A 23,787-nucleotide genomic window follows, 5' to 3' on the forward strand; every position below is an offset into this window, starting at 1 on the left:
AGGTGGGATATAGGAGTGGAGCATCAGAGCAAGGAGCAGCAAGGTTCTAAGAAGGTATCTCAGAGAAGCAACCCATGAAATGGAGGCTTTAAGGGGAAAAATGAAAGAAAAAAAAACCCAGAAATGAGAGAATGCATGGTAGAGCTGCAAGACAGTTTATGTGAAAAGACAAAGGCAAGGAATGAAGTCATCTAGTTGGCTTGAATGTTGACTTTCTAAAAGGGGAAAAGTCAGATAAGAAAAGAAAGTGGAAGCCAGCTTGTAAAGGAACTTAAATGTTGCCAATTAAGCTTATATTTTATCCCAATCATAGGCAAAGAAAGAACCAATGAAGACTTCTTTATGCATATATCTTGGGGAAATTATTTTGGTGGCTGTTTGGAGGATGGATTGGAAAGGGGAGAGACTTGGAGGCAAAGAAGCCCAACTAGCAGACTATTGTGGGAATCTGGGGGAGAAGGGTTGAGGACTAGAATTCATGTGGTAGCTATATAAGTGGAAAAGAAGGTACAGAGGAATGCAAAAAATTCTTTGATACTTGGTCACTTCAATAGGAAGTTGAGCACAAGCAAGGATGTTATAAAGTACATAGAAGAATATAGTTAAGAAATGAAAGAAGCTACAAGCCTACCTTCATGCCTATATTTCACAAATAACTTCAAAAAGAGAGAAGATGCTAGACAAGGTGAATTCTAGAAATTGTCACCAAAAAAAAAAACACTTTTTCCTTATAAGCATAAAATTACTAATGATTGTAGAAGTTACATCAAAAATAATCAGGTATCAGGGATAGCTAGGTATCACAGTGGTTAGTGCCAAGTGAAGGCAAAGATTAAATAAAAAAGGAAGAATCAAGTGTTTCTTTGTAGTCAAACAATCAACTAGTTAGAGCAAACTTAAAAATTGACATCAGATTAAAAAGAAGGATAATATGAGAAGACCTGAATATATTTAAAATCTAGTTACACATTATATCATTGATCCCTAAAAATGGGCTGTGGAAAAAAGGCAAAGATCAGTTTTCATCACCATTGACAATAGGCTAGACCTTAAGAGATATAAGAAGAAAGTAAAGGTCTCACACAAAAATATTCTTTTTCTTGGGATGAAAAAAAAGGTGAAAACTAAAGGACACCCATCAGTTGCAGAATGGCTGGACAAATTATAGTGTATAAATGTAATGGAATAAATACTTTGGGGCTATAAGAAGTGAGGGAGATTGGAGAAAAAAGACCATGCACTATAACAGAAACCAAACATGAATAGAAAATATTCAGAAGAGTTTCTGATCAGTTTATAATCTAATAGCAGTGATTAGACACTTAGACAAATACAACTTTTCATATTTAATAATAAAGATGAAGTTGGGTATATTGCATAAAAGAATTGTGTCCACAGCATCAGAATACTTTAGAAACAAAACAGGACAAGAACTAAACAAGGTCTTTCACTGGATTTTGTGCATTAGTTGGTTATTGGTGGAAACTATGTGTATGAGTGAAAGGAAAAAGAATGGAATATAGGATGCTTTTTTTGACCATTTTGGCAATAAATGAAAGGATATGGGAGGTAGTTTGAAAAGGAATTGGGGTCAAAAGGTTTTTGTTTCAAATAGGGAAGTTAAGTGTATGTATATGGATAGGCTCATTTAACCTTGGAAAAATGAGGATGATTAATGCCTTGTCTCACATTTGCTGTACTTAAAAGGTCTTGTTGAATCCAAAATGTGGGCTTTGTATTAATTACCACCACCACCCTTCTCCTTTGGCTTTTCCTTTCTAAGAGTGTTGATCCAAGTCCCTTAAACAAAACTATAGCTTCTGCTGCAAAAATCTGGGAGAAGTTAGGCCAACTATTCAGAGCCTCCATGGAGTCTGATGACTTGTTTCTTTCCATAGTATTACAGTAGAACCACATGAATCAGTCTAAACCAAATGCTAAACTGAGCACAACAAAAGCTCAATTCTCCCAGAGTAAAAATGCCATTATTGCTCTTGGTTCATGCCCTTTCCACCCACGTTGAACTTTAGCCCTTTATAGAACTTGGGCAAAGAAAAGAAAGATAACGTTGGCCTCAGTGGATATTGAGCTTGTCTCTTTCACATCACTCTAGAATTTTTGGCAAAATCGCCACTTGGGCAAGATCTGATGCAAAATCTGGTCCTATTCAGACCCTTCTGCCTTTCCCCATACAGGCCTCAGCTGAACATGGAGAACCTCCCCATCCCTCCATTTGTTCAGAGTAATTCTCCCCACTTTCTCCTCCCTGGAAACAGTCTCTTTCCTTCTCTTAACCTTTCTGTGTTGCAGCCCCATTTGATGAAAATGATCTGGAGGAAGACGTGGACACAGAGCCTGCAGAAATGGAGGGAGAAGCAGCCGAGGATGGGGACACAGGGGACACCGGGGACACCGGGGCAGAACTGGATGATGGTAAGAGAATACCGGAGGAGGAAAGGGGGCCGAATTGAGAAGACACTGACTGGGGAGGTTGGGGAAAAGGAGAGAAAAAACCAAAACAAGCAACCTAAAACCCAACCAACCCAGAAAATGACTCACCGGGTCATAGGAGGGAATAAATGGAAAGCATAGGATTAGAGAGCTTGTCTATTTATTTCCTTCCTGGATCAGCTGATAGGAATGTACCTCAATATACACACCTGCAATGGGAAGCCAATTTGAAATTCCCTTGGATTACCAAGTTGAGGGTTAAGGACATGATCTTCATTGACTTTATGAAATAGCCTTTATTTTTAGCTATTCAATATCTATTTTTATTTTTTTATTTGTTTCCTATTACATGTAATAATCAATTTCCACACAAGTTTTCCCAAATTATTTGATTGAATTTATCTCCCTCTCTCCCTTCCCTCCCCTGCAATTCAATCTGGGCTATACATATTATAAATATTGTGCATTATCATGCAAAACATGTTTTATATTGTTGCAATATTCTTTATATTAGAAGGGTCAAAACTAGTGTACCCTAAACCAGAATAAAGGGTAGTTGAGGAAAAAATTTAGCAAAATAAATAAAAATATAATATAATGTAGCTAATATTACAGTTCAAACTAATAAATAAGCATTTTACAGGGATCCTTATGTTCAAATGAGCAGCCCTTGTTTCTATTTGAGTTGCTCTAAACTAGAAGATGTCATTTCGATGGCAACCTGAATTCAGGAAGAACTGAGTTCAGATCTGGCCTCTCTCATTTACTGGCTCAGTCACCCTATTTTTGCCTCAGTTTTCTTGTCTATAAAGTGAATTAGAAAAAGAAATGGCAAACCTCTCTAGTATCTTTGCCAAGAAAACTGTAAGTGGGGCACAAATAGTCCCACAACTAAAACTACTAAACAACAAAGACTAGAAAATATTGCCCCCGGGGGCAGTGAGATGATTCAGTGTATTGAGAGCCAGATCTAGAGTCCAGTGTTCAAATGTGGCCAAGTCACTTAACTCCCATTATCAAGCCCTTTCTGTTCTTTTGCTTTAGAACCAATACACTATATTGATTCTAAGATGAAAGGTAAGGTTTAAGATTTAAAAAGAAGAAGATATTGCCCCCAGGAATACACTGAGAACTAGGAAATAGAGAAAATATGACCTAGTTCTATTCAACAAGAATATTTTATTGATCCCAGTTGTATGCACGGTACAGTGTTTATGAGGCTCTAGAAATATAAAGAAATAAAAACCAAAAATATTTTTTTAAATAAAAGCAAAACAGAATTCCATAAAGCAGATGACCATGTGTCCTAAAATATGTACCCATACGTCATGAATTCCTGAGACTGTATCTGTGCCATACTAAATTCGACATGGCTAGCATTAATATATTAATTGTTCATTTAAAAATTAATATTAAATTAAATATTTAAAAATATATTGCTTTTAAGTTTTGCAAAGCAAAACATTATCATGGATTCCTATAACAACCCTATTAATTTAAATTAATTTAAAAATTAATATTTAATTAAATATTTTATATATTACTTTTAAGGTTTGCAAAGCAAAACATTATGTCATGGATTCCTGCAACAAACCTATGAAATAAGTTCTATTATTAGTATATCATATTAGTGTAATATTAATCTGTTATTCGTCTAGAATACCAGTGTTGGTACTGGGCATACTCCAAAGAATTTAAAATTAATATCACCCAACAAACAATGGTAAATATAACTAGAGTAAAGGCCTCCGCCAAAGTGGTATGTGATCAGAAAAGATGGTGGACAAGTCCCATGGCAAGAGTGAGGAAAACCTGATGTTCTCCACTGGTATTCTCCTGATGCCAACAGAAAACAAGGAAGAGATATGTTAGGTAGACCCTCTTTTACAGAGGAAATAAAGGTTGAGAGAAGGTCAAGTAATTTGCCCAGAGTCACAGAGTTGTTATCTGAGACAGGATTTAAACTCGAGTCTTCCTGGTTCTAATTCCAATCCCTGAACCTACCATACTACCTCAGTGTGATTAATGATTAGATGTAGCCCCCTGATGTCTGTTAGGGATTGCTGCAACCCCAGAAGTTAGGAGGACTTGGAAAGGAAACACAATATAAATTTGTATCCCGGAATACTTTCCCGACTTCCTTCTCTCAGATCAGCGCTGGTCTGATGACATCCCTTCTGAAGCTGAAGGCGTGTTGGGATTACAATGCCAGGAAGCAATAAAAAGAGAGCTGAAACTAGAAGTGTCCGAGAAGGAAGAGGAGCAGCCAACCTCCCCACCACAGCAAGGAAAAGGTAATCCTAACAAGAGAAATTACTTCATATCAATCACTGGACATCTAGGCAGGAATTATGGGGAATCCTCTAGTGAAAAAAATATTCTGCCTAGAGCCTCTGAATAAACAGATCATATCCAGGGGAGTTGGGGAAATATAAAGATCTAGAAACAATTGATAGGGAGGGAAAAGTGACTGATTTGGCTGCCCTCCCACCTTCTGTCATTTTTATCTGCCCATCCCTAAATTTTCAATGACTCTCCTGCTCCTCCTGTTGCAGGTCTAACCAGGCTTCCCTTTTCTTCTTTGCTGGATCATCCCCTGTATCATGACCATTAACTGAAGACATAATTAAAAGATCTCTTCCTTCATTCTGTACATGCTCTTATGTTGATGACCTTGTTTGTTCCCAAAAGTTTAGTGTCTATCTCCATGCAGATATCTCCTAGATCTCTATTTCCAGTCCGAGTATGTCCCTAGAACAGGAGTCCCCAAACTTTTTACACAGGGGGCTACTTCACCGTCCCTCAGAGCGTTGGAGGGCCGGACTATAAAAACCTAACCCTAACCGGGCAGCAGTATACACAGTGTGGAACCACCTCCCCCAGATCGCCACTCACCATGCTGACGTCTTCCATTGTGCAGCCACATAATCCTTTGCATGGCGCCTCATTCTAAGGTGTCATGCAAAGGATTATGTCACCGGAAGTAGTACTATACTGAGCGATGCTTTGTGGCACCACCACTTACAGTGCTCCTCTCACTGACCATCAATGAAAAAGATGTCCCTTCCAGAAGTGTGGTCACTAGGGCCAGATACATGGCCTCAGGAGGCTGCATGTGGCCTGCAGGCTGTAGTTTGGGGACCCCTGACCTAGAGCTCTAGGCCAATATCACCAGCTTCCTAGAGGACATTTCAAAATGGTGGCCCATAGATGTCTCCAACACAACATATCCAAAACTGACATTCTCCCTAAACCAACCCCTTTTCCAAATTCCCCTGTTTCTTTTGAGGGGCTCTTATATCCTTCCAGTCTTCCAGGTTCTCAACCTTGTCATCCTCAGTTCTTCACTTTATCTCATTGTCAAATGTCATAGCCAAATTTTGCTATTGCTGTATCTGTAATATCTCTCATCCATTCCCTTCCCCCTATTCACACAGTTGCCATCTAAGTTTTAAGTTCAGACCCTCAGCACTTTTCATCTCGACTCCTGAAATAGCCTCCTAACTGGTCCCCCTGTTAGGAAGCCTTTCCTTAGGCCTCTTCTTTCTCTTAGTTTCCCTGGCTTCCTTCAAGACTCCACTCAAATTCCAACTTTTCCCTTTCCAAATTTATTTTTCCCTTATCTAATCTATGTCTTTAATGAATATATAGGCAAGAAGGGGACAGAAAGACATAGATGAGTTGCAATCGCATGTATGATAAGCAAGACTGTCCACATTCATATTCAAATTCCAGATTCATTTGAGTAATTTGTCCTCTTCCATCATATCTTACTGTCATTTCTTTTCCTCTAAGGTCCCTCCTTGCCCCCCAGCCCTAGCAAGTCTCTTCTAGAAAGAACTGACCTACTTTCCCCAGTAAAAGCAAAAGCAGAGGTAAGTTTTTTATGGTTTGGGAGGCCAGGTTCAAGAAAGCCAAGGGGTTGGTGTACCTAGATGGCAGCTTTCATCTTGCTCAAGGAACTATCCATCAAAGATGAGGGTGCTGGGGGCAGCAAGGCGTCTCAATGGATTGAGGACCAAGCCTTGGAGACAGGAGGTCCAGATGTGACCTCAGACACTTCCTAGCTGTGTGAAACTGGGCAAGTCACTTAACCCCCATTGCCTAGCCCTTACTGCTCTTCTGCCTTGGAACCAAAAACACAATATTGATTCTAAAATGGAAGGTGAGAGTTTTTAAAGAAATAGAAATTTTTAAAAGATGAAAGTGCTCTCAGCTTGTTGTTGTCATTCTAAGGAAATTTAAACTTTCTTTGTTCTCTGCAACAGAGTTGCCAAAGACTTAACAGAAACTACTGGTATATTCTGACCAAATCACCTTGTTTGGGAAGCAGCATTGTGTAGGACAAAGGTCAACAATGGGCCAGAGTTCTAATCCAAAGTCTTTTTCTGATTTGCTGTGGTTCCTCAGAAAGCACACAACCATTTAACACCTCAGTTATCTCACTATAAAGTAAAGATAACACTGTAATTACCTTACATAATATAATATGAAGATCAGCAAAATAACATCTGTATAAAGTTTTGGACTCCTGGAAAATCTCATTTTGGAAAAAAAAATTAAGAGAATGATCTATCTCAATGAAAATAAAAGCACAAATATTGTTAATTCTGGTGGTAGTCCATACAGCATTACTATGCATAGCAACATGCCTTAAAACTTCGGAGTTTTGTTAGATGACAGCTGAGTTCCAGTTTGTATATCCTTTTTTGCCGGTAGAAATTGAATGAAAAATTAAATCATCCTAAATAATTTCTACTCATCCTCCTTTTTGTAGGACATCCAAGTTCCCTTCTCTTCAGTTTTCAATAAAGAAAAATCTCCGGAGGAGCATATTTTCCCAGATACGTTCCTCATCAAAGAAAAGCCAGAAGGTGAAATCCCCATCGACCAGAAGGTTTTGAATACTTCTGGGACATTGTCTCCCATCCGATCGCAGCCAGCAGCACTGCCAGAAGCCATCGTGACCACTTCCCCCGTTGTGTCTCGCCCTGTGTCTCCTTCGGTGTCTTCTTCCTCACCTTCCGCACAACTTCCCATCTGCTCTCAGCCCCAGCCTTCTTCTGAAACATCCATTCCATCCCCAACAGAGTCTCCCATATGTTTCCAACCCAGTCCAATAATAACCTCCACTCCCCTGGTCTCCCTCTCCCGAAAAGACAAGGACGACACGGTGGAAAAGCCTTCCAGCCCGGTGGCCACTGATGAACCCATCAAACGGAACGACCTCGTGGAGGAATTCTGGTTAAAGAGCGCTGAAATACGCAGGAGCCTCGGGCTCACCCCAATAGATAGAAAAAAGAGTACTGAACCCAGTTTCACTCTGCCCAGCCTTGATTCTGTGTCCCTGAAATCCTATTCAATCAAGAAAGTGTCTCAAGATGAAGAAATCCATCTCTTGAAACCACAGCCTTCCCCTCGAAGGCCAGGCATGCCAAAGTTAGAGAGCGATCCGCCATCCCTGCTGACTCCCAAGTCACCATCTGAGAAAGAACTGAAAAGCTTGATTCATGAGGAGAGGAAAGATTTGTCCAGCAGCTCTGGCCTGGGTCTCCATGGAAGCTCTTCCAACATGAGGACTTTGGCCAGTCAGAGCTTCAACACCTCGGACTCGACCATGCTCACGCCTCCTTCGAGCCCTCCTCCTCCCCCTCCGCCCGATGAGAAACCGGCGACTCTTCGAAGAAAGAAACAGGCTTCTTGGCAGAAGGACGCCGAGCTCAAGCCCTCGTCTGCCCCCATCATGCGGTCCCACCCAGAGCCAGCCCAACCATCCAGAGAGGAGGTGCGGAAGTCATTTGTGGAAAGCGTTGATGAGATTCCTTTCGCTGATGATGTCGAGGACACCTATGATGAGAAGACAGAGGACACGAGCTTCCAGGAGAAGTTCTTCACTCCCCCCAGCTGCTGGCCCTCCTCGGAAAAAGCTCTCTGCCCACCTTTGGTCAAAGAGAATGGCAGGTTGCCTACTTTGGAAGGCGAGTCCCAGCAACAAAAAAGGGAGCTGCCCATGGTGTCTGCAGAAGCCAAGGAACTGGCCAAAGAGCGGATGAGAGCTAGAGAGAAATCTGTGAAGAGCCAGGCATTGCGAGATGCCATGGCCAAGCAGTTAAAGAAAATGAAAGAGATGGAAATGACGGCGGCGGCAGCTGGAACCTCTAGAATCTCATCCAAAGTAGCTTCCTTGCCTTCCAAGACGAAAGAGCAGCTGGGCTTGGAACCCCTAAAGCATTCGGCTCTCAGGAGATCCGAAATTCCCACCCTGAAGCACGAAGCAACCAGCGAGGATTTCTTTTCCCCGGCATCTGATTCAGGGGGACCTGATGGCTCTGTCACATCCTCTGAGGGGTCGAGTGGGAAAAGCAAGAAAAGATCTTCCCTCTTCTCCCCCCGAAGGAGTAAAAAAGAGAAGAAGTCCAAGAATGAGGGCCGGACAGTAGAAAAGCCCAGTGGGAATCTCCTGGAAGAATCAGCCGCCAAGCCTAAATCTTTGTGGAAATCGGTATTCTCAGGGTACAAGAAGGACAAGAAGAAGAAGGTAGACAATAAATCCTGCCCCAGTACTCCATCCAGTGGTGCCACAGTAGACTCTGGGAAGCATAAGATGTCTCCTATGGTGAGAACAGGTATGATAATGGAGAGAAGGACCTCTCTGTGGATATCAATTTGGACTTTTACTCATGAATTCTTATCATGATAGCCACTTGTATGTCTCTTCATCCTTCTACTCATTATTTCTTTCTTTGTAATAAATAAGACAGAGAAAGGGAACCAGTAAAAGTTAGGTAACATTCATATCCTCCCCCTTCCTCCAGTGGTTCCTCCTTATTTAAAATGCTTTCCAGTATGCTTAAATTACTTATAGAATGTTATTGGTTAGATTATTTTTGTTTGGGGAGTGGGGGTTGACTATTTCTTTTTTTTATTTTAATTTATTTAATTAGATGATTTAGAATATTTTTCCATGGTTACAAGACTCATAATCTTTCCCTCCCCTTCCTGTATCTGACACATGATTCCACTGGGTTTAACATGTGTCATTCATCAAGATCCATTTCCATATTATTAATATTTGCACTAGGGTGATCTTTTAGAGTCCACTTTCCCAGTCATAGCCCCACCAACCCATGTGATCAAGCAGTTGTTTTTCTTCTGTGTTTCTTTTCCCACAGTTTTTCCTCTGGATGTGGATAGTGTTCTTTCTCATATGTCCCTCCAAATAGTTCTGGATCATTGTATTGCTACTAGTAAAGTCCATTACATTTTATTGTGCCACAGTGTATCAGTCTCTGTGTACAATGTTCTCCTGGTTCTGCTCCTCTCTGCATTACTTCCTGGAGGTCGTTCCAGTCTCCATGGAATTCCTCCATTTTATTATTCCTTTGAGCACAATAGTATTCCATCACCAAAATATACCACAATTTGTTCAGCCATTCCCCAATTGAAGGGCATCCCCTCATTTTCCAATTTTTATCTCCACAAAGAGTATAGCTATGAATATTCTTATACAAGGGTTGACTATATTTCTTGACAAATAATAGTAGCCAAGTTATCAGGGTCCACTGCTATGGAGAGAGACAGGCTGACAAAGTATGGGATTTAGGTCACTTTTTAGTTTTTTTTTTTACTTTTAAACATTATTTTATTTGGTCATTTTCAAACATTATTAATTGGAAACAAAGATTATTTTCTTTTTCTCCCCCCCTCCCCCAACCCTTCCCATAGCTGACCCTTGATTCCACTGGGTATCACATCTGTCCTTGCTCCAAACCCATTTCCATGTTGTTGGTATTTGCATTAGGGTGTTCATTTAGAGTCTCTCCTCAATCATATTCCCTCCACCCCTGTAATCAAGCTGTTGCCTTTCCTTGGTGTGTTTACTCCCACAGTTTGACCTCTGCTTGAGGAAAGTGTTTTTTTCTCCTTGGTCTCTGCAGATTGTTCAGGGACATTGCATTGCCACTAATGGAGAAGTCCATTACGTTTGATTGTACCACAGTGTATCCATCTCTGTGTACAACATTCTGGATCTGCTCCTTTCGCTCTGCATCACTTCCTGGAGGTTGTTCCAGTTTCCATGGAATTCCTCCACTTTATTATTCCTTTAAGCATAATAGTATTCCATCACCAACATATACCACAATTTGTTCAGCCATTCCCCAATTGAAGGGCATCCCCTCATTTTCCAATTTTTGGCCATCACAAAGAGAGCAGCTATGAATATTCTTGTACAAGTCTTTTTCCTTATTATCTCTTTGGGGTACAAACCCAGCAGTGCTATGGCTGGATCAAAGGGCAGACAGTCTTTTAGTGCCCTTTGGGCATAGTTCCAAATTGCCCTCCAGAATGGTTGGATCAATTCACGACTCCAGCAGCAATGCATTAATGTCCCAATTTTGCCACACCCCCTCCAGCATTCATTACTTTCCTTTGTTGTCATGTTGGCCAATCTGCTACGTGTGAGGTGATACCTCAGAGTTGTTTTGATTTGCATCTCTCCGATTATAAGAGATGTAGAACATTTTCTCATGTGCTTATTAATAGTTTTGATTTCTTTAACTGAAAACTGCCTATTCATGTTCCTTGCCCATTTTTCAATTGGAGAATGGCTTGATTTTTTTGTACAACTGGTTTAGCTCTTTATAAATGTGAGTAATTAGACCTTTGTCAGAGGTTTTTGTTATGATTGTTTCCCAATTATGTCACTTTTTAAACCTTGTTCCTTCTTTTCTTAGAGCTGCAACTACGTCGACACCTGAGTTTCTCAGAGGACTCTGATCTCTCCAGTGATGATGTCCTAGAGAGGTCCTCCCAGAAGTCCAAGCGAGAGGTAAATAGAGACAAATAATCATTAGTGGCATCAGAAAAAAAAAAGATGGTTCCCAAAGTCTCCTACCAAATTCATTTTTGGTGCTTGATGGGGAAGAGAGGAATGTTTTCTAAGACACAGAAAAAAAACTTAGGTACACTTGTTGAATTTTCCCTTCAAGAAAGCCAGAAAGAACTGATCTATTTCTTGGATGAAGATGCTGCTGTCTCTACAGAAAAACATATTTGGATTGAGTTCAGTTAGCCAGTCTTGATAGGTCCTTGTTAAATGTTTCAATGGGCACTTTGAGGTTATATATTTTTATGATGACAGTTTGAGTATTCATGAAATGAAAAAGGGCCAGTTCTAAATTGGAGATGATGGTGCCAGCAGTACAGTGGGGAGCCCCTTTGTTTCTAAAAGAGCCCATCCTTCTAAAGTCTAAACTGTAAAGTGACTCAGAGAGGGATGCCTGAGCAACTGACTGGCCTTTGGCATACATTGAAGGGTAATCAAGGCAAATAAAATTCATTACCATCAGGGAAGCCATATCTCATCAGTTCACCTACCCTCTAGCAAGATTTTTTCAAGCATCACCTGTAGCTATGATTCTTTTCACATCTGGATGATGTGATCTATGTAAGGACTCCTTCCCTTTGAGCAAAAATTATAGCTGATTCTTCTTGGACTCACCCTGTGAGATTTAAAATGGTTGAGGTCTTAAACTGTAGTGATTAAAATAGTGGAAGATATAAATTGTGATAGATATAAGAGAGGGTGAGTAAATTTGACCGCAAAAATATGTTTCACTACAGTGTCTTGGGTTTTAAAATCAAATATAAGGTGGTCGCCAGGGAAATATTCCCAATTATTCAAATACCCAAGTCAATTGGATTTTATAGAGATTTTAATTAACAATACAATGAGTAATCAAAGAAAAAGAGAGAGAGTAAGAAAGGAATAAGTATGAAGGGCCTCAAGCCAATATGGCCTAGACCTGAGCCTTAAGAGAGGAATCAGTCAGTTTTTTAACACTCACCACAAGGTCTGACTAAACAAGGATTTTAGTGACACCAGGCCAGTGTCCTTCCTCAAAGAGTCTTCCAGCCAGAGATTGCTTCAAAGGGCCTCTCTCAAGAACCTCCAGAGCTCCTACCCCAGAGGGACAGAGTCCCTCAGAGGAGCTCCTCAAGGAACTTCTCTGAGCTCTTATTTTTAAGGGCAAAATCTCCTATGTCACCTCCCCTAAATCCTTACATCTACCAATCACTGTAGATGTTTCTAAAGGACTGCCCATTTTGAATTCACAGCTGAGTAATTTTAATCTCTTTAGTAAGTCAGAAAAAAATGCTGCTGTGTAAACAAATTTCATTAAGAAAAAACCTCTGAATAAGTTATCACCCTTTTAGGTTTAAGTAGTTTACAAGTTCTCCCCCTTTATAGGTACTTAGTATCCCATTGTATCAATTCTAAAACAGTCATGACTCAAAGAACTTCCTGTCCTTTCCATAAGCATGGGTTAAAGCACTTTTCATTGTTCTCAAGGAGCTCTCTGTCCTAAAGCAATCCTAAGTAGGGTGGAGTAGGGAAATTCCCAAGGCAAGGAGCCCTCACATTCAAGTAGAATTCTCTCTATCTGCTAGGGAATTTTTTTTAAGTAGAAGATTCCCCAATGGGGGAAACCCCTAACATTCATAAGTCTGAGAAACTTTGAGGTTTACAACCCCCAGAATATTTTTAGCCTGTGGCCCCAGACATGTCTGGACTTCCACTTGCATAGTGATTGTAGAAATCCGATAAAGTGTTGTCACCTCTCTGTTCAAGAACTGCCTGTAGAAATCATTGGAATTCTTCATGGTGATAAAAGCATACCACACACTTCTAGAGTTGAAAGTACTACCCTTACTAAGAAGAGTGGCACATTTTGGGGTGAGTTTGTAGAGAGATAAGCAACAAGTGTAGATAGCCTTGAGGATAGGCATTTTTGCATGTTTTACCTATCTGCCTGTGCAGGTGGATTTTTCAGTATTTAGGAAAATCCAGTGGAATGATGAAAATGGTTTTGACTCTGGACTTTTGGCTTGGCTCCACACATTTCTCCTGGTATCAGAAGATACAGTTAGTCTTCTCTTCTGGGAAGCAAAAGGGCTATATATCTCTGAAATAATACACTTCTACCATTTTTCTTTGGTTTATTTGGTACTGTGTAACATTTAAAATGGAGGAGGAAGGAGCAAAGAGCAGAGATCAGTAAAAGGGAAAGAGCATAGGCCCTCAAATGCACAAAAGGCCTTCATACAGACATATTGACCCTAGCTCTGAATTCTGCCACTGGACAAGGGATAGGAGGACTTTTATAAGTACCTTGCATCCCCTTCTAGAAAAGTGGGGCTTACTCTCTTTGGAGAGATAAGCAATTTCTATCATCTCTTCACTTATTTTTTCACATTGAACTGAAATAATTTTCTTAAAGAAAAAAAATACTACACATCATACTCTCAAAAATTTGAATTGGGCTGTGCCTTCATAACAGACTCTCAGTGAGACAGACCAATCTGATGGCTAATTAGAGGAGTCAGGTCAAGGGAAAGGAATGTAGGCAAGATAGAAATGAAGCTTGGGCCCATTAGTCATAGGCCACCATTATAGTGTAGTTGGCACAAATAGTTGATTTTGGCCTTTAACACCATTTGTAGTGACTGACCATATCTCTTGAAGAAACATCCTAGATTCAATCTTAGATTGAATAAAAATTAGTCAGAATTTAGATGACTTTCCTATTTTTTGACTCTTCCCCCCCCCCCCCAAGTCTTTGCCAGCTTGGCATCTATCAAGACCAGATATCGAAATGATTAAAATAAGAAAAACTCTTTTTTATATTATTAACTTTATTAAAGCAAGAAATACCCGAATGTCTTCCCCTCTCCGCCCCCAATTAACTAATTCCCTAAACCTTGAATCTTCTCAGATTCAAAGTTCCCTCCTAGGCGTAGGATTGGTCCTTATATAGACCAATCCTGCGAAGTGGAAGTGGGGGTGGGGGTGGCCCCTCCCTAGCATGGGATTGTTCCAATTTAAGACCATTCCCATGCCAGGAAGTAAGGACTATGGTCCCTCCCCCAGCATGGGATTGGTCCATTCACAGCCAATCCCATGCCAGGAAGTAGTAGGGGGACCATTGGGGCACACTGAAATATGCAGTTTTCGTCCCCCCACTTCCGCCACAACCCTTTAAAACTCACAATATCTTCTCTTCAAACTCAACCCAATCATATGGCTTCTTAATCTGTGTCTGAACCAAGATAAAGTGCCTTAGGAAATAAGGAATTCTTAGAAAGGGGGCAACTCTGCACCTTTATGCTTCACAATGAAAGACATGATGGATGTGATTCTCAACTAGTCTCTCCACATCATAGCGCAGATGATGAATTGCAATGGCCTGTGGAATCTTATTGGAACCCCAAGATTAAGAAGGTTAGAGTAACTGGTTAAACAGATTCATTCTAGCTGTTCTTTACTCTTGTCAGACCATATCCAGATGTTGTGTTCAGTTTTGGGTGCTATATTTTAGGACAGATTTAATTTATCTGGGATAGTATCCAGACCAGTATCACTAAAATGGTGAAGGTGGTCCTTTAGTGTATTCTATAGGAGGAAGGTCTGAAGGAACTGGGAGAAGAAGGGGCAAAGTATTGGAAGGGTTATGAGGAATTCAACATGTTTTGTTTGACTCTAGAAGACAAGTTACAAAGAGGAAAATATAGGCATGAGGTAAGGGAAAAGTTCCAACAATTTAAGCCCTCTCCAAAGTGTAAATCAATCAGTTACCATTTAATAAACAATTACAGACCAGGTATTATGGTAGGCACTGGGGACACCAACCAAAAATGAGACAGGCCTGCCTTCAGGGAGTTTACATTTGTAAAAAAGAGAATATGTACATATTTAAGAATATGTACCCAAAAATACATGAATCTGGGATCTCCTAGTTCCCTTCAGTGATACAAAGCACACTATCCATACCTACGCAACCAGTGTGACATTTTTCCATATCCTCCTATAAGTTTTCTAGAAGGGTTCCAGTCATTATTCTAAAGGCTTTTCTTGCTTTCCCCTGACATCACAAGGGTTTGTTCACTTACCCTCCCTCACCCTTGACATGGGACCAGCCTATCTTTTCTTCCTATCTTACATGTCTTTAATGACATCCTTTATTCCCCATTTGGTAGCCTATTTACAGCTACCATGAATCTATCTCTTCATAACTTTCTGTGTTATGTTCATTTTTAATTGTCCAGAGACTGTTGTATTCCACCTTATTCCATATAGAAATATAGACTTCACCGTGGACTTTTTTTTCTTTTTCTTTTTTTTTAAACCCTTACCTTCCATCTTGGAGTCAATACTGTGTATTGGCTCCAAGGCAGAAGAGTGGTAAGGGCTAGGCAATGGGGGTCAAGTGACTTGCCCAGGGTCACTCAGCTGGGAAGTGTCTGAGGCCAGATTTGAACCTAGGACCTCCCATCTCTAGGCCTGGCTCTCAATCCACTGAGATACCCAGCTGCCCCGAAATATTGATATTTTTAAAAATTAATTAAATTTCCCTTTGGAAACTCAAAAGATCTTTGCAGTTTCCCAAAGGCCATCTAGCCCACTTCTTCCTAACCAGTTCCTAACCCAATTAGTTTCCTATCAGTACCATTTCCCAGTTATTAGATTGGTGAACAAGTTCTATAAGTTGACCATCCAAATGGCTAACATTTTCTGGCAAATGGGTATTCTTTCTCCTGTTGGCCTTTCCTGTGTGGAGGGGCAGGATAAACTCTTTTTAGTGGTTACCAGTCTCTTTCCGAGAGGCTTGACAATATTCCAGGACTTTATGCAGCCAGAACAATTTAACCTGTGAGCAGTAACATCTGGAGGACCTTAATGTAAGGGGTAAATTTAGGGGTTTTGACTAATATATTATCCTTATGGTTTCCAGGTATTAATTTAAATCCCAATAAAAATACTCAAGTCAGTTTGGGAATTTTATGTTGGTTTAATTAATATAGAGGGAAGGAATTAAGAAGAAGAGAGAGGGAAAAGGGAAGGGTATAAGATTTCTCCGGTCTAGCCTGAGACAAGGGAAGTTCAGAGACCTTCCAGCCACAAGGCCTCCTCCGAGATGAGGGGCCTCCTAGGAGGATGGCATTTTTAGGAAAGGTAAAGGAAAAAAAGGAATCAGCCTAAACTCCAAGAGAGCTCAGGGAAGATGCCTCACCTGACCCATGATATTAAGCTTCTCCCAGTTACTGTATCAAGGACGCTCATCGCCAAACTCGGACAATAGCTGCAGCCACAACAAGATGCCAAGACACCCAGCACGCTACCACCAGCCACCTCTCCTCCAAAAAGAGGCCAGAGAGAGGAAGTGACACAAAATATATAGACTGTTTTTTACATCACTTCTTGAGTCTCATATGTACCAATGGTAGCTTAAACTTGACTTAGGACAGCCCAGGGGGTCTGAGAGTTGTTTCTGATTTGTCATTTGCTAGCACATGTCTGTCATAGGCCATCCTTCTCAGCCTTTAATCTTTAAGTAGGAGTGTAGACATTCCTGTTTTGTTAGACTAAGCAGGGTGGAGTAAATCTAAAATTCACACTTACCATCCACAATTTGGACTCTGCACTGTATCTCCTCCATAGCCATGGCAGACACATTGGCAAGCATGTATCCTTCCTTTATCTTGCAGAATGTTTATGATCCCAATGTTATTGAATAGGGTTATTTCTATTGACATATGTTGGGAACTAGCCAAATGGCACAGTGAATAGAACAGTGGACCTGGAATCCAAAAGATCTGAATTCAAAAATGGCCTTAGACACTTGAGAGTTATATGATCGTGGGAAAATCACTTAACTGATAACTTCCTCAATTTCCTCAACTGTAAAATGGAGGCTGTTATAGCACCTACCTCTGAGAATTGTTCTGAGTAAGAAATTACATGATATTTTTAAAGTACTTTGCAAACCTTAAAACATTATCAAAGGGGGCAGCTAGATGGATCAGTGGATTGAGAGCCAGGCCTACAGGTCCTTGGTTCAAATATGACCTCAGACACACTTCTTAGCCGTGCAACCCTAGGCAAGTCTCTTAGCCTCCATTGCCTGACCCCTACTGCTCTTCTTTGGAACCAATACACAATATTGATTCTAAGATGGAAGGTAAAGTTGGTTTGTTTGTTTTTTTTAACTATGTAAGTTCTAGCTATTGTTACTATATCTTTTTTTTTTATCTTGAATTATTTTGATGTATGGATAAGAGATACATTGTTGGAAAGAGCCTTTAAGATGGCATTTTGCTCTACAATCTCGAATGCTTTTTCATGATCAACAAAGAATAAGCACAATGAAATTTTATATTCCCTCCATCTTTCTGTTGATTGAAAAATAGTAAAGATGTAGTCTCATAACATTTTTGTCTTGGCATCTCCAGTGCAGAGCACATAGAAAGCACTTCATAAATGCTTGTGTATTGATTATAAGTCTCTACAAAATAAATATAAGCATATTTCAATGAAAATAACCTATATATGAGTGAGACACTAGTGGAGTGAAGCACTGGGATCCAGGAGGCCCAGGTAAGTAAATAAGTGAATCTCCTCAGTTTCCTGATACCATAAAGTAAAAGAATTGTAGATTACCTTTAAGGTCCCTCCTAGCTCTTAAATCATTGATCATTATGATCTCTTGTGAAAGCCTGCTCATTGTTTCCCATTCATACCCTCATCAAGGATAGCCTTACTTCGTTTCTAAATTTGCCCATCATATATGGGAGAGTAGAAGTATGTCAGCATTTGGTATTTTCTATTGCCTTTGGGTTTTTTGTTTTGTTTTGTTTTGGTATTAATAAGGGCTGAGATTTTATCCTTTCCTTTTTCATCTTTCTGTTCTTTGGATAACCATCATATATTATTCCCTTACCATTGTGAGGCCTTCTCTACATAAATTGATCCAAACCATTTGCTTTTCCTATCTGTGTTCTCCTTATACCCATTTCTATCTCTTCTATAAGCATATGGAAGAAATATAATATCAAGGTATAAGTCTAGTGGGTCTATTGTCCTTGATGATGAAAAGTTTGTTCTGGTAATCTTTACAGATCTTTTCCTTTTTTTTCTTCATTGTGTTGGGCTCTTAGTTTCATCTTTAAGTGCCCTGGGGATCACTTTGCTCATTTGGATATCTTGCCAAGCTGTCTTCCAACTGGTTGTGCTTGCCAACTGCTTCTCTTTGCATTGTCAAATGGTTCAACATCAGAAACAGATATGTTATTATCAATCAGAATGACATTAAAGAAGAATTATCATCTGTTTTGCCAGTGAATCTCAAGGACTATTGGGCTTTTTCAACTTACTTGTAGCTGAAACTGGCTACATGCATTGCTTTTCCCTCTCAGAATATTCCTTGAAAACAGTGATTATAATTGTTTTGCTACATTTATCTACAGTTCTTTGCATATAGTAAATGTTTAATACTTTTTCATTCATGCATTCTCTGCTTTATGAGAAAATATTGCTTATACTTGCCCATCATCCTTCTTTGTAAAACTTTATAAACAAGTTTATATTCTAACCAAAGACATCAGATACCACATCACTCTGGGGATAAGGCCTAAACCAGATTAAAATATAATTGGGAAACACTTAATGAAAATTTTTAAAATATAGTAGAATGTAGAAAATTTTATCATTTGGTTTTCTAAATTAATATGCAACCTATCGGATCCTTACATAAAATTTAGTGGCCCTGTTCTGGTTGTCTTTGGCCACCATCTTCTTCACTTGGCAAATAAGTTAAATGTTTACTAAAGTCATCTTCTGTGCACTTTTTACATTTCATTTTGGTGATAGGGAGGTCTATATAAAATTGTTATAACAAGTGACAATATAATTTTTATTGTCCATTTCCCTTTTTTATTGCTAATTACTCAAGTGAAGTTCAAGATTGTGTGGTTTCCATTCTACACCATATACTTTTTCATTATTACTGTTTTTGATTTGTTGGTTTTACTAATTCTGATCTTTGCCTTAAGAAACTGCTATTCTGACTGGTCACAAACAGTTAATGTAAGAATAACTCTCCAATCAATAACAAGTCTTAATGTGTTGAAGTGAGCAGAGGCTTGAAACTCACAATAGTTAAATTAGATCATTTCAAAAGGCCTTTCCAATTCTAAATCCCATTAAGTCAGAGTGATATGATGACTAACTCCACTGTGGTCTAGTGTGTTTGAAATAAAGACTACTGATCTTCATGTTATAAGATCATAAATCGAAAGCTAAAAGAAATCTTAGTAGCTGTCTGGTACAACTCCCATCATTTTTCCCATGATGAACTGAGGCTGAGAGAGTTTAAATGACTTGCCTGAAATCCCAAAACTAGAATGTGAACATAGGAACATGGGCGCCAAACCCAGCACCATCATTCCTCTGTGCATCCTTAGAATCAGAGAACCTAAATCGGAGTCTTAAGAGTTACTAACTGTACAACTCTGGGCAAATAATATTTCTGCAAATCACATTTTTCTCAGCTATAAAATGAGCAAAGCCCTATTTGCACTGCTTCCCTCTCCCAGAGGATGACTGCTACCTTTCGTTAAGATGCCAACCTGCTGGGTCCACATTCCAAAAACCATAGCTTAGATGCACCCCTGGCAAACTCCCCTTTGATCATGAGCCAGTAGAACTATTAACTGTACACAGAGGCATTTACTAAAATCAGTTAAGAACAGTGTCTACAAAATATCTCACCCTTCCCCTAATAAACATTGAGTACAAATACACCATGGGAAGAATAGATAAAAACTTGGTGTGCTATCATGGAGGACACATGTGTAGGACAACTCGTGTCTCTGGTTCTGCAGGGCATCCACGTCCTTTTTGTAGTGTCTTCCTTCTTCTTCCCCCTCATTGTAGCATCTCTGCAGAGTGGATCTTCCAGCTGGGGTCCCTGGTCCTCTCTATGGCTCATCTCCCAAAGGTCAGGACCAGGGCTTCCTTGAATTCATGGTTGGCTCTCTTCTCTGTTGTCTATATCTGTCTTTCTGGAGAGTATGTTTCTGCTCTCTGCCTCTAACTATTTAACTCTGAACGACCCTTTGCCGAATACAACTTCTCAATCCACAAGACTACTTCCTGCCTCATATTCTGGAACCATTCCAAGATTGGCAGGCTTTTTAAGGATTACCATGAAGAAGCCAATCTTTATTCAACCAGTGGTTTCCCTTCCAATTCAGAGGGCTTTTTCGTACTTTAGAAATGGATAACAGAGTATAGATAGTTCATATTAATGACTCTTTCCCTTTCTTAATGACTAATTATTTTATTACATGAACTAGGGAAACCAGTGTCCCTCACTAGAGGAGAAAAATGCTTTATAAGCCTTTCAACATGCCATTATGTGCTTATTTTTGTCATTGTTGTTTTGTTAATAATAATCGACAATGTTTAATATGAATTGGCTCACACCACTTTGGTGGAAATTTTTCAGATTTCCTATCAGCACTCTCCTGTGTCTTCCTCCCTGCATCCATAGGATAATAAGCTTTGGTATTCTGGAGGAAAAAAATTCTGCCAAATTCAGATGTTTTAGTGAGCATTCCTAAGTATATTTGTTGTCATATATGTAATAATTTATGTAGTTAACCTAACATAGATGTTAAAAGGAAGAGAAGACATATGTAGAGTCACCTAAACAGAATTTTCTGAAAAATAGGTTTATTATCTTGGTAAGGAAGGGATTAAAGTGAAAGAGAAAATCTTTTGGCAAAACTAGAGTTCCTACTGATGCTAATCCAATGGCCTTTGGAATTGATAGCTTCCACTGGGTTTTTTTATACTCTACCATACCAAGTTCATTGTTCATGAAGTCTTGTGTAACATTTTTTTAAATTAATTTTAGTCCTGTGTATGTTTTAAGCATCTAACTGATTTTGCTCCATTTGTGTGTTCTTTTAAAATTATTTTATTTCTAATCATTGTTATTGTTGCTGTTTTGTTTGTTTTCTGTATTCCATTTAAAGTCGATTTATGTACCACACGTCTTGGCATTCAAGAGATCATATTCATCAAAGGTAGTATCTCCATTCCCATCGGCTGGCCATTGCATGCATCTCTGTTATTAACCAGTCCAGCCCACTATGCCTGACTCAACAACCACATCTTCACTAACCCTGACCATATGTGCATGGAATTCTAGCCAACCAAGGCAGCAGAATTTCCTATCGATACATCATTTAAAAAACAAGTAGAATTGTACTGTTTGGCTGATGAAAATGCATGTGATTATTTAGCTCTAAGACTCAGAGGGGGAAATATAGCCCTCTGTGCACATCTGCAAAAGCATAAACCATGACTGATATCCATCTCGGTGATTTTAAACCCCATTGTGAATTGATAAGACATGGGCTATTTCAAATGACTATAATTGATAGCATTACTTCAGTGCTACCTAATGTCAATCTCATAGAGAAAAGAGTATATAACTGATATGGTAATTTAGGTTTCTTAAATTTTAAAATTCCTTTTCTTTTCTTCTCTTTCCCTCTCATTTTGCTTTCTGAAATGTTATTACAGGAGGGCATTCTAAATAAAACTCTGCAACATGCAACATAGCTCTTTGGGTCACTTGGCTTCTATACTTGTTGAAGGGTTGATTCAACCATCTTTGAATCCCACTTTACCCCCAGTAACCTGTATCTGTAGACCAACATTTTAAGTTCCACCAATATAGTTCCTTTGGGATGAGAGGGTTCCCCTTTCCCCTTTCTCATCCCTTCTCGTAGCCATTTCAGGATCATATAAGAAAAAGCAACTTCATATTATGACCTCGGTGTAAACTCTAAACTTAAACCCCAAACAACTCTAGTTCTTTTTTGAAACCATAATTGACTCGACTCTAAAGAAAGTCTTAGCAAGACTAATATTTTTCCAGCCACCTCAGAAATGAATCCCCTTAAAACAAATTTTAAAAGACTATTCCTCTTGTGCAATTAAATTTAGAAACCAGATAGTAAAGGTTCTCAATGATAGGTGGCTGCATGAATTAAGGGAACCAGCCTCAGAATCAGGAAGACCTGGGTGATATTGCAAATTGCCTAAACACTCAGTGCCTTCAGGCAACTCCAAGTTGCAGAGGAAGTGCCAGTCTGCTTTGCTAGAGGTAGTTTCCATCTTGTGTTCCCTTTGCAAATGAAATCATAATTCTAATCCCCCCAAAAAATAAGGATACAGATTTTCATTTTTATCATCTCGGGATACTTCCTTTGATAAGGTATACTAGAAAAACATTGTACCAAATTGTGTGTGTTCACATATATGCACACACATGCACACACACATATACACAACTGTGTGCACATACATATGTACAATATATGTAAGGTTATATTTAAAGAATTCCTTAAGATGTGTAGACATATGTAAATAGATTTCTCCTTTAGTAAAAGAATGTCCCTTTATTTCTCTCTTTGTTCACTGTCCTTATGTTATATATATATATAAAATTTTTATTATATATAATTTATTATATAGTATTTATCATAAATATATTTAAATGATATTTCTATTGTGTGTCATAAATATATTTAAATTATATAATTATATAGAAGTATATAGGATTATATTTTATATAATTATGATATATATTTATATAATTCTAATATATTGTTATTGCACATATTATACATATATTTATATTATAAACAATATATTTATGGAATTATATAGGATTATATTTTACATAATTACTATTCTGTTATATAGTTATATAATTCTATATAATTATGTTATTAAATATATGTTTATTACCTTATAAACATTTATTATTTTGTTATGTATTATATATTCTATTATAAATATATAATATATTCATTGTATATTATTATATGATATATGTTTATAATCATATTATTACATATATATATAAGATATATAATCTATAAATCCTCAAGGACCATGTAGCAACTGGAACAAGAGGACAATTTTATTTAGGAATCTGCCTCACCTGCCTTCTGCCTGTCTGAGAAAGCATCACCCCTTGCACCGCGAGCACCTTTGTGGAAAGACGATTGTTTGTCCCCCAAGGTTCCCACGAGGAAAGACTCAGTCCTTAGGTCTGAGGTCTCCCCACCTCCTCTCCTCAGCTGTCTGCCTGCCTTCCCTGACCTAGATCTATGTTCCCCCAGTTAAAAAGCTCTCTTTCATTTCCTTGCAGCAGAGGACATACACAGAGGAGGAGCTCAATGCCAAACTGACCAGGCGGGTCCAGAAGGCTGCTCGGAGACAGGCTAAGCAAGAGGAACTCAAGCGATTGCACAGAGCCCAGGTAACATCCTTCAGCTCAGTTATGACCAACAGAGCCCAGCCTAGCGCCTCTTTGTCCATCATTGTGGGATCTCTAGAGTAGCGGGAAGGTGAGGAATAGACGGTGGGAGAGGAGCCGCCATACTGTGGGGACTCACAAGTCAGGGGGACGTGAC

The 23,787-nt window shown here is 39.2% G+C and overlaps 1 protein-coding gene across 39 annotated transcripts in view; it reads left to right on the forward strand.

The window, feature by feature from the left end:
• Positions 1-23,787, forward strand: part of MICAL3 (microtubule associated monooxygenase, calponin and LIM domain containing 3) — a 264,465-nt gene that overhangs the window by 215,339 nt on the left and 25,339 nt on the right. For 23 of the 39 annotated variants that reach the window (XM_056799054.1, XM_056799065.1, XM_056799051.1 and 20 more), the window contains 6 exons: positions 2,311-2,433; positions 4,602-4,745; positions 6,247-6,326; positions 7,229-9,077; positions 11,187-11,281; positions 23,523-23,633. In XM_056799054.1, coding sequence (XP_056655032.1) covers positions 2,311-2,433; positions 4,602-4,745; positions 6,247-6,326; positions 7,229-9,077; positions 11,187-11,281; positions 23,523-23,633 — 2,402 coding nt within the window. Of the gene's footprint in view, positions 1-2,310; positions 2,434-4,601; positions 4,746-6,246; positions 6,327-7,228; positions 9,078-11,186; positions 11,282-21,330; positions 21,382-23,522; positions 23,634-23,787 lie in introns of all 39 variants that reach the window. The other 16 variants (XM_056799040.1, XM_056799039.1, XM_056799043.1 and 13 more) reach the window with 2 other exon arrangements.

Source organism: Monodelphis domestica, chromosome 5 (genome assembly GCF_027887165.1).
Source record: "Monodelphis domestica isolate mMonDom1 chromosome 5, mMonDom1.pri, whole genome shotgun sequence".
NCBI lineage: Eukaryota > Metazoa > Chordata > Mammalia > Didelphimorphia > Didelphidae > Monodelphis > Monodelphis domestica.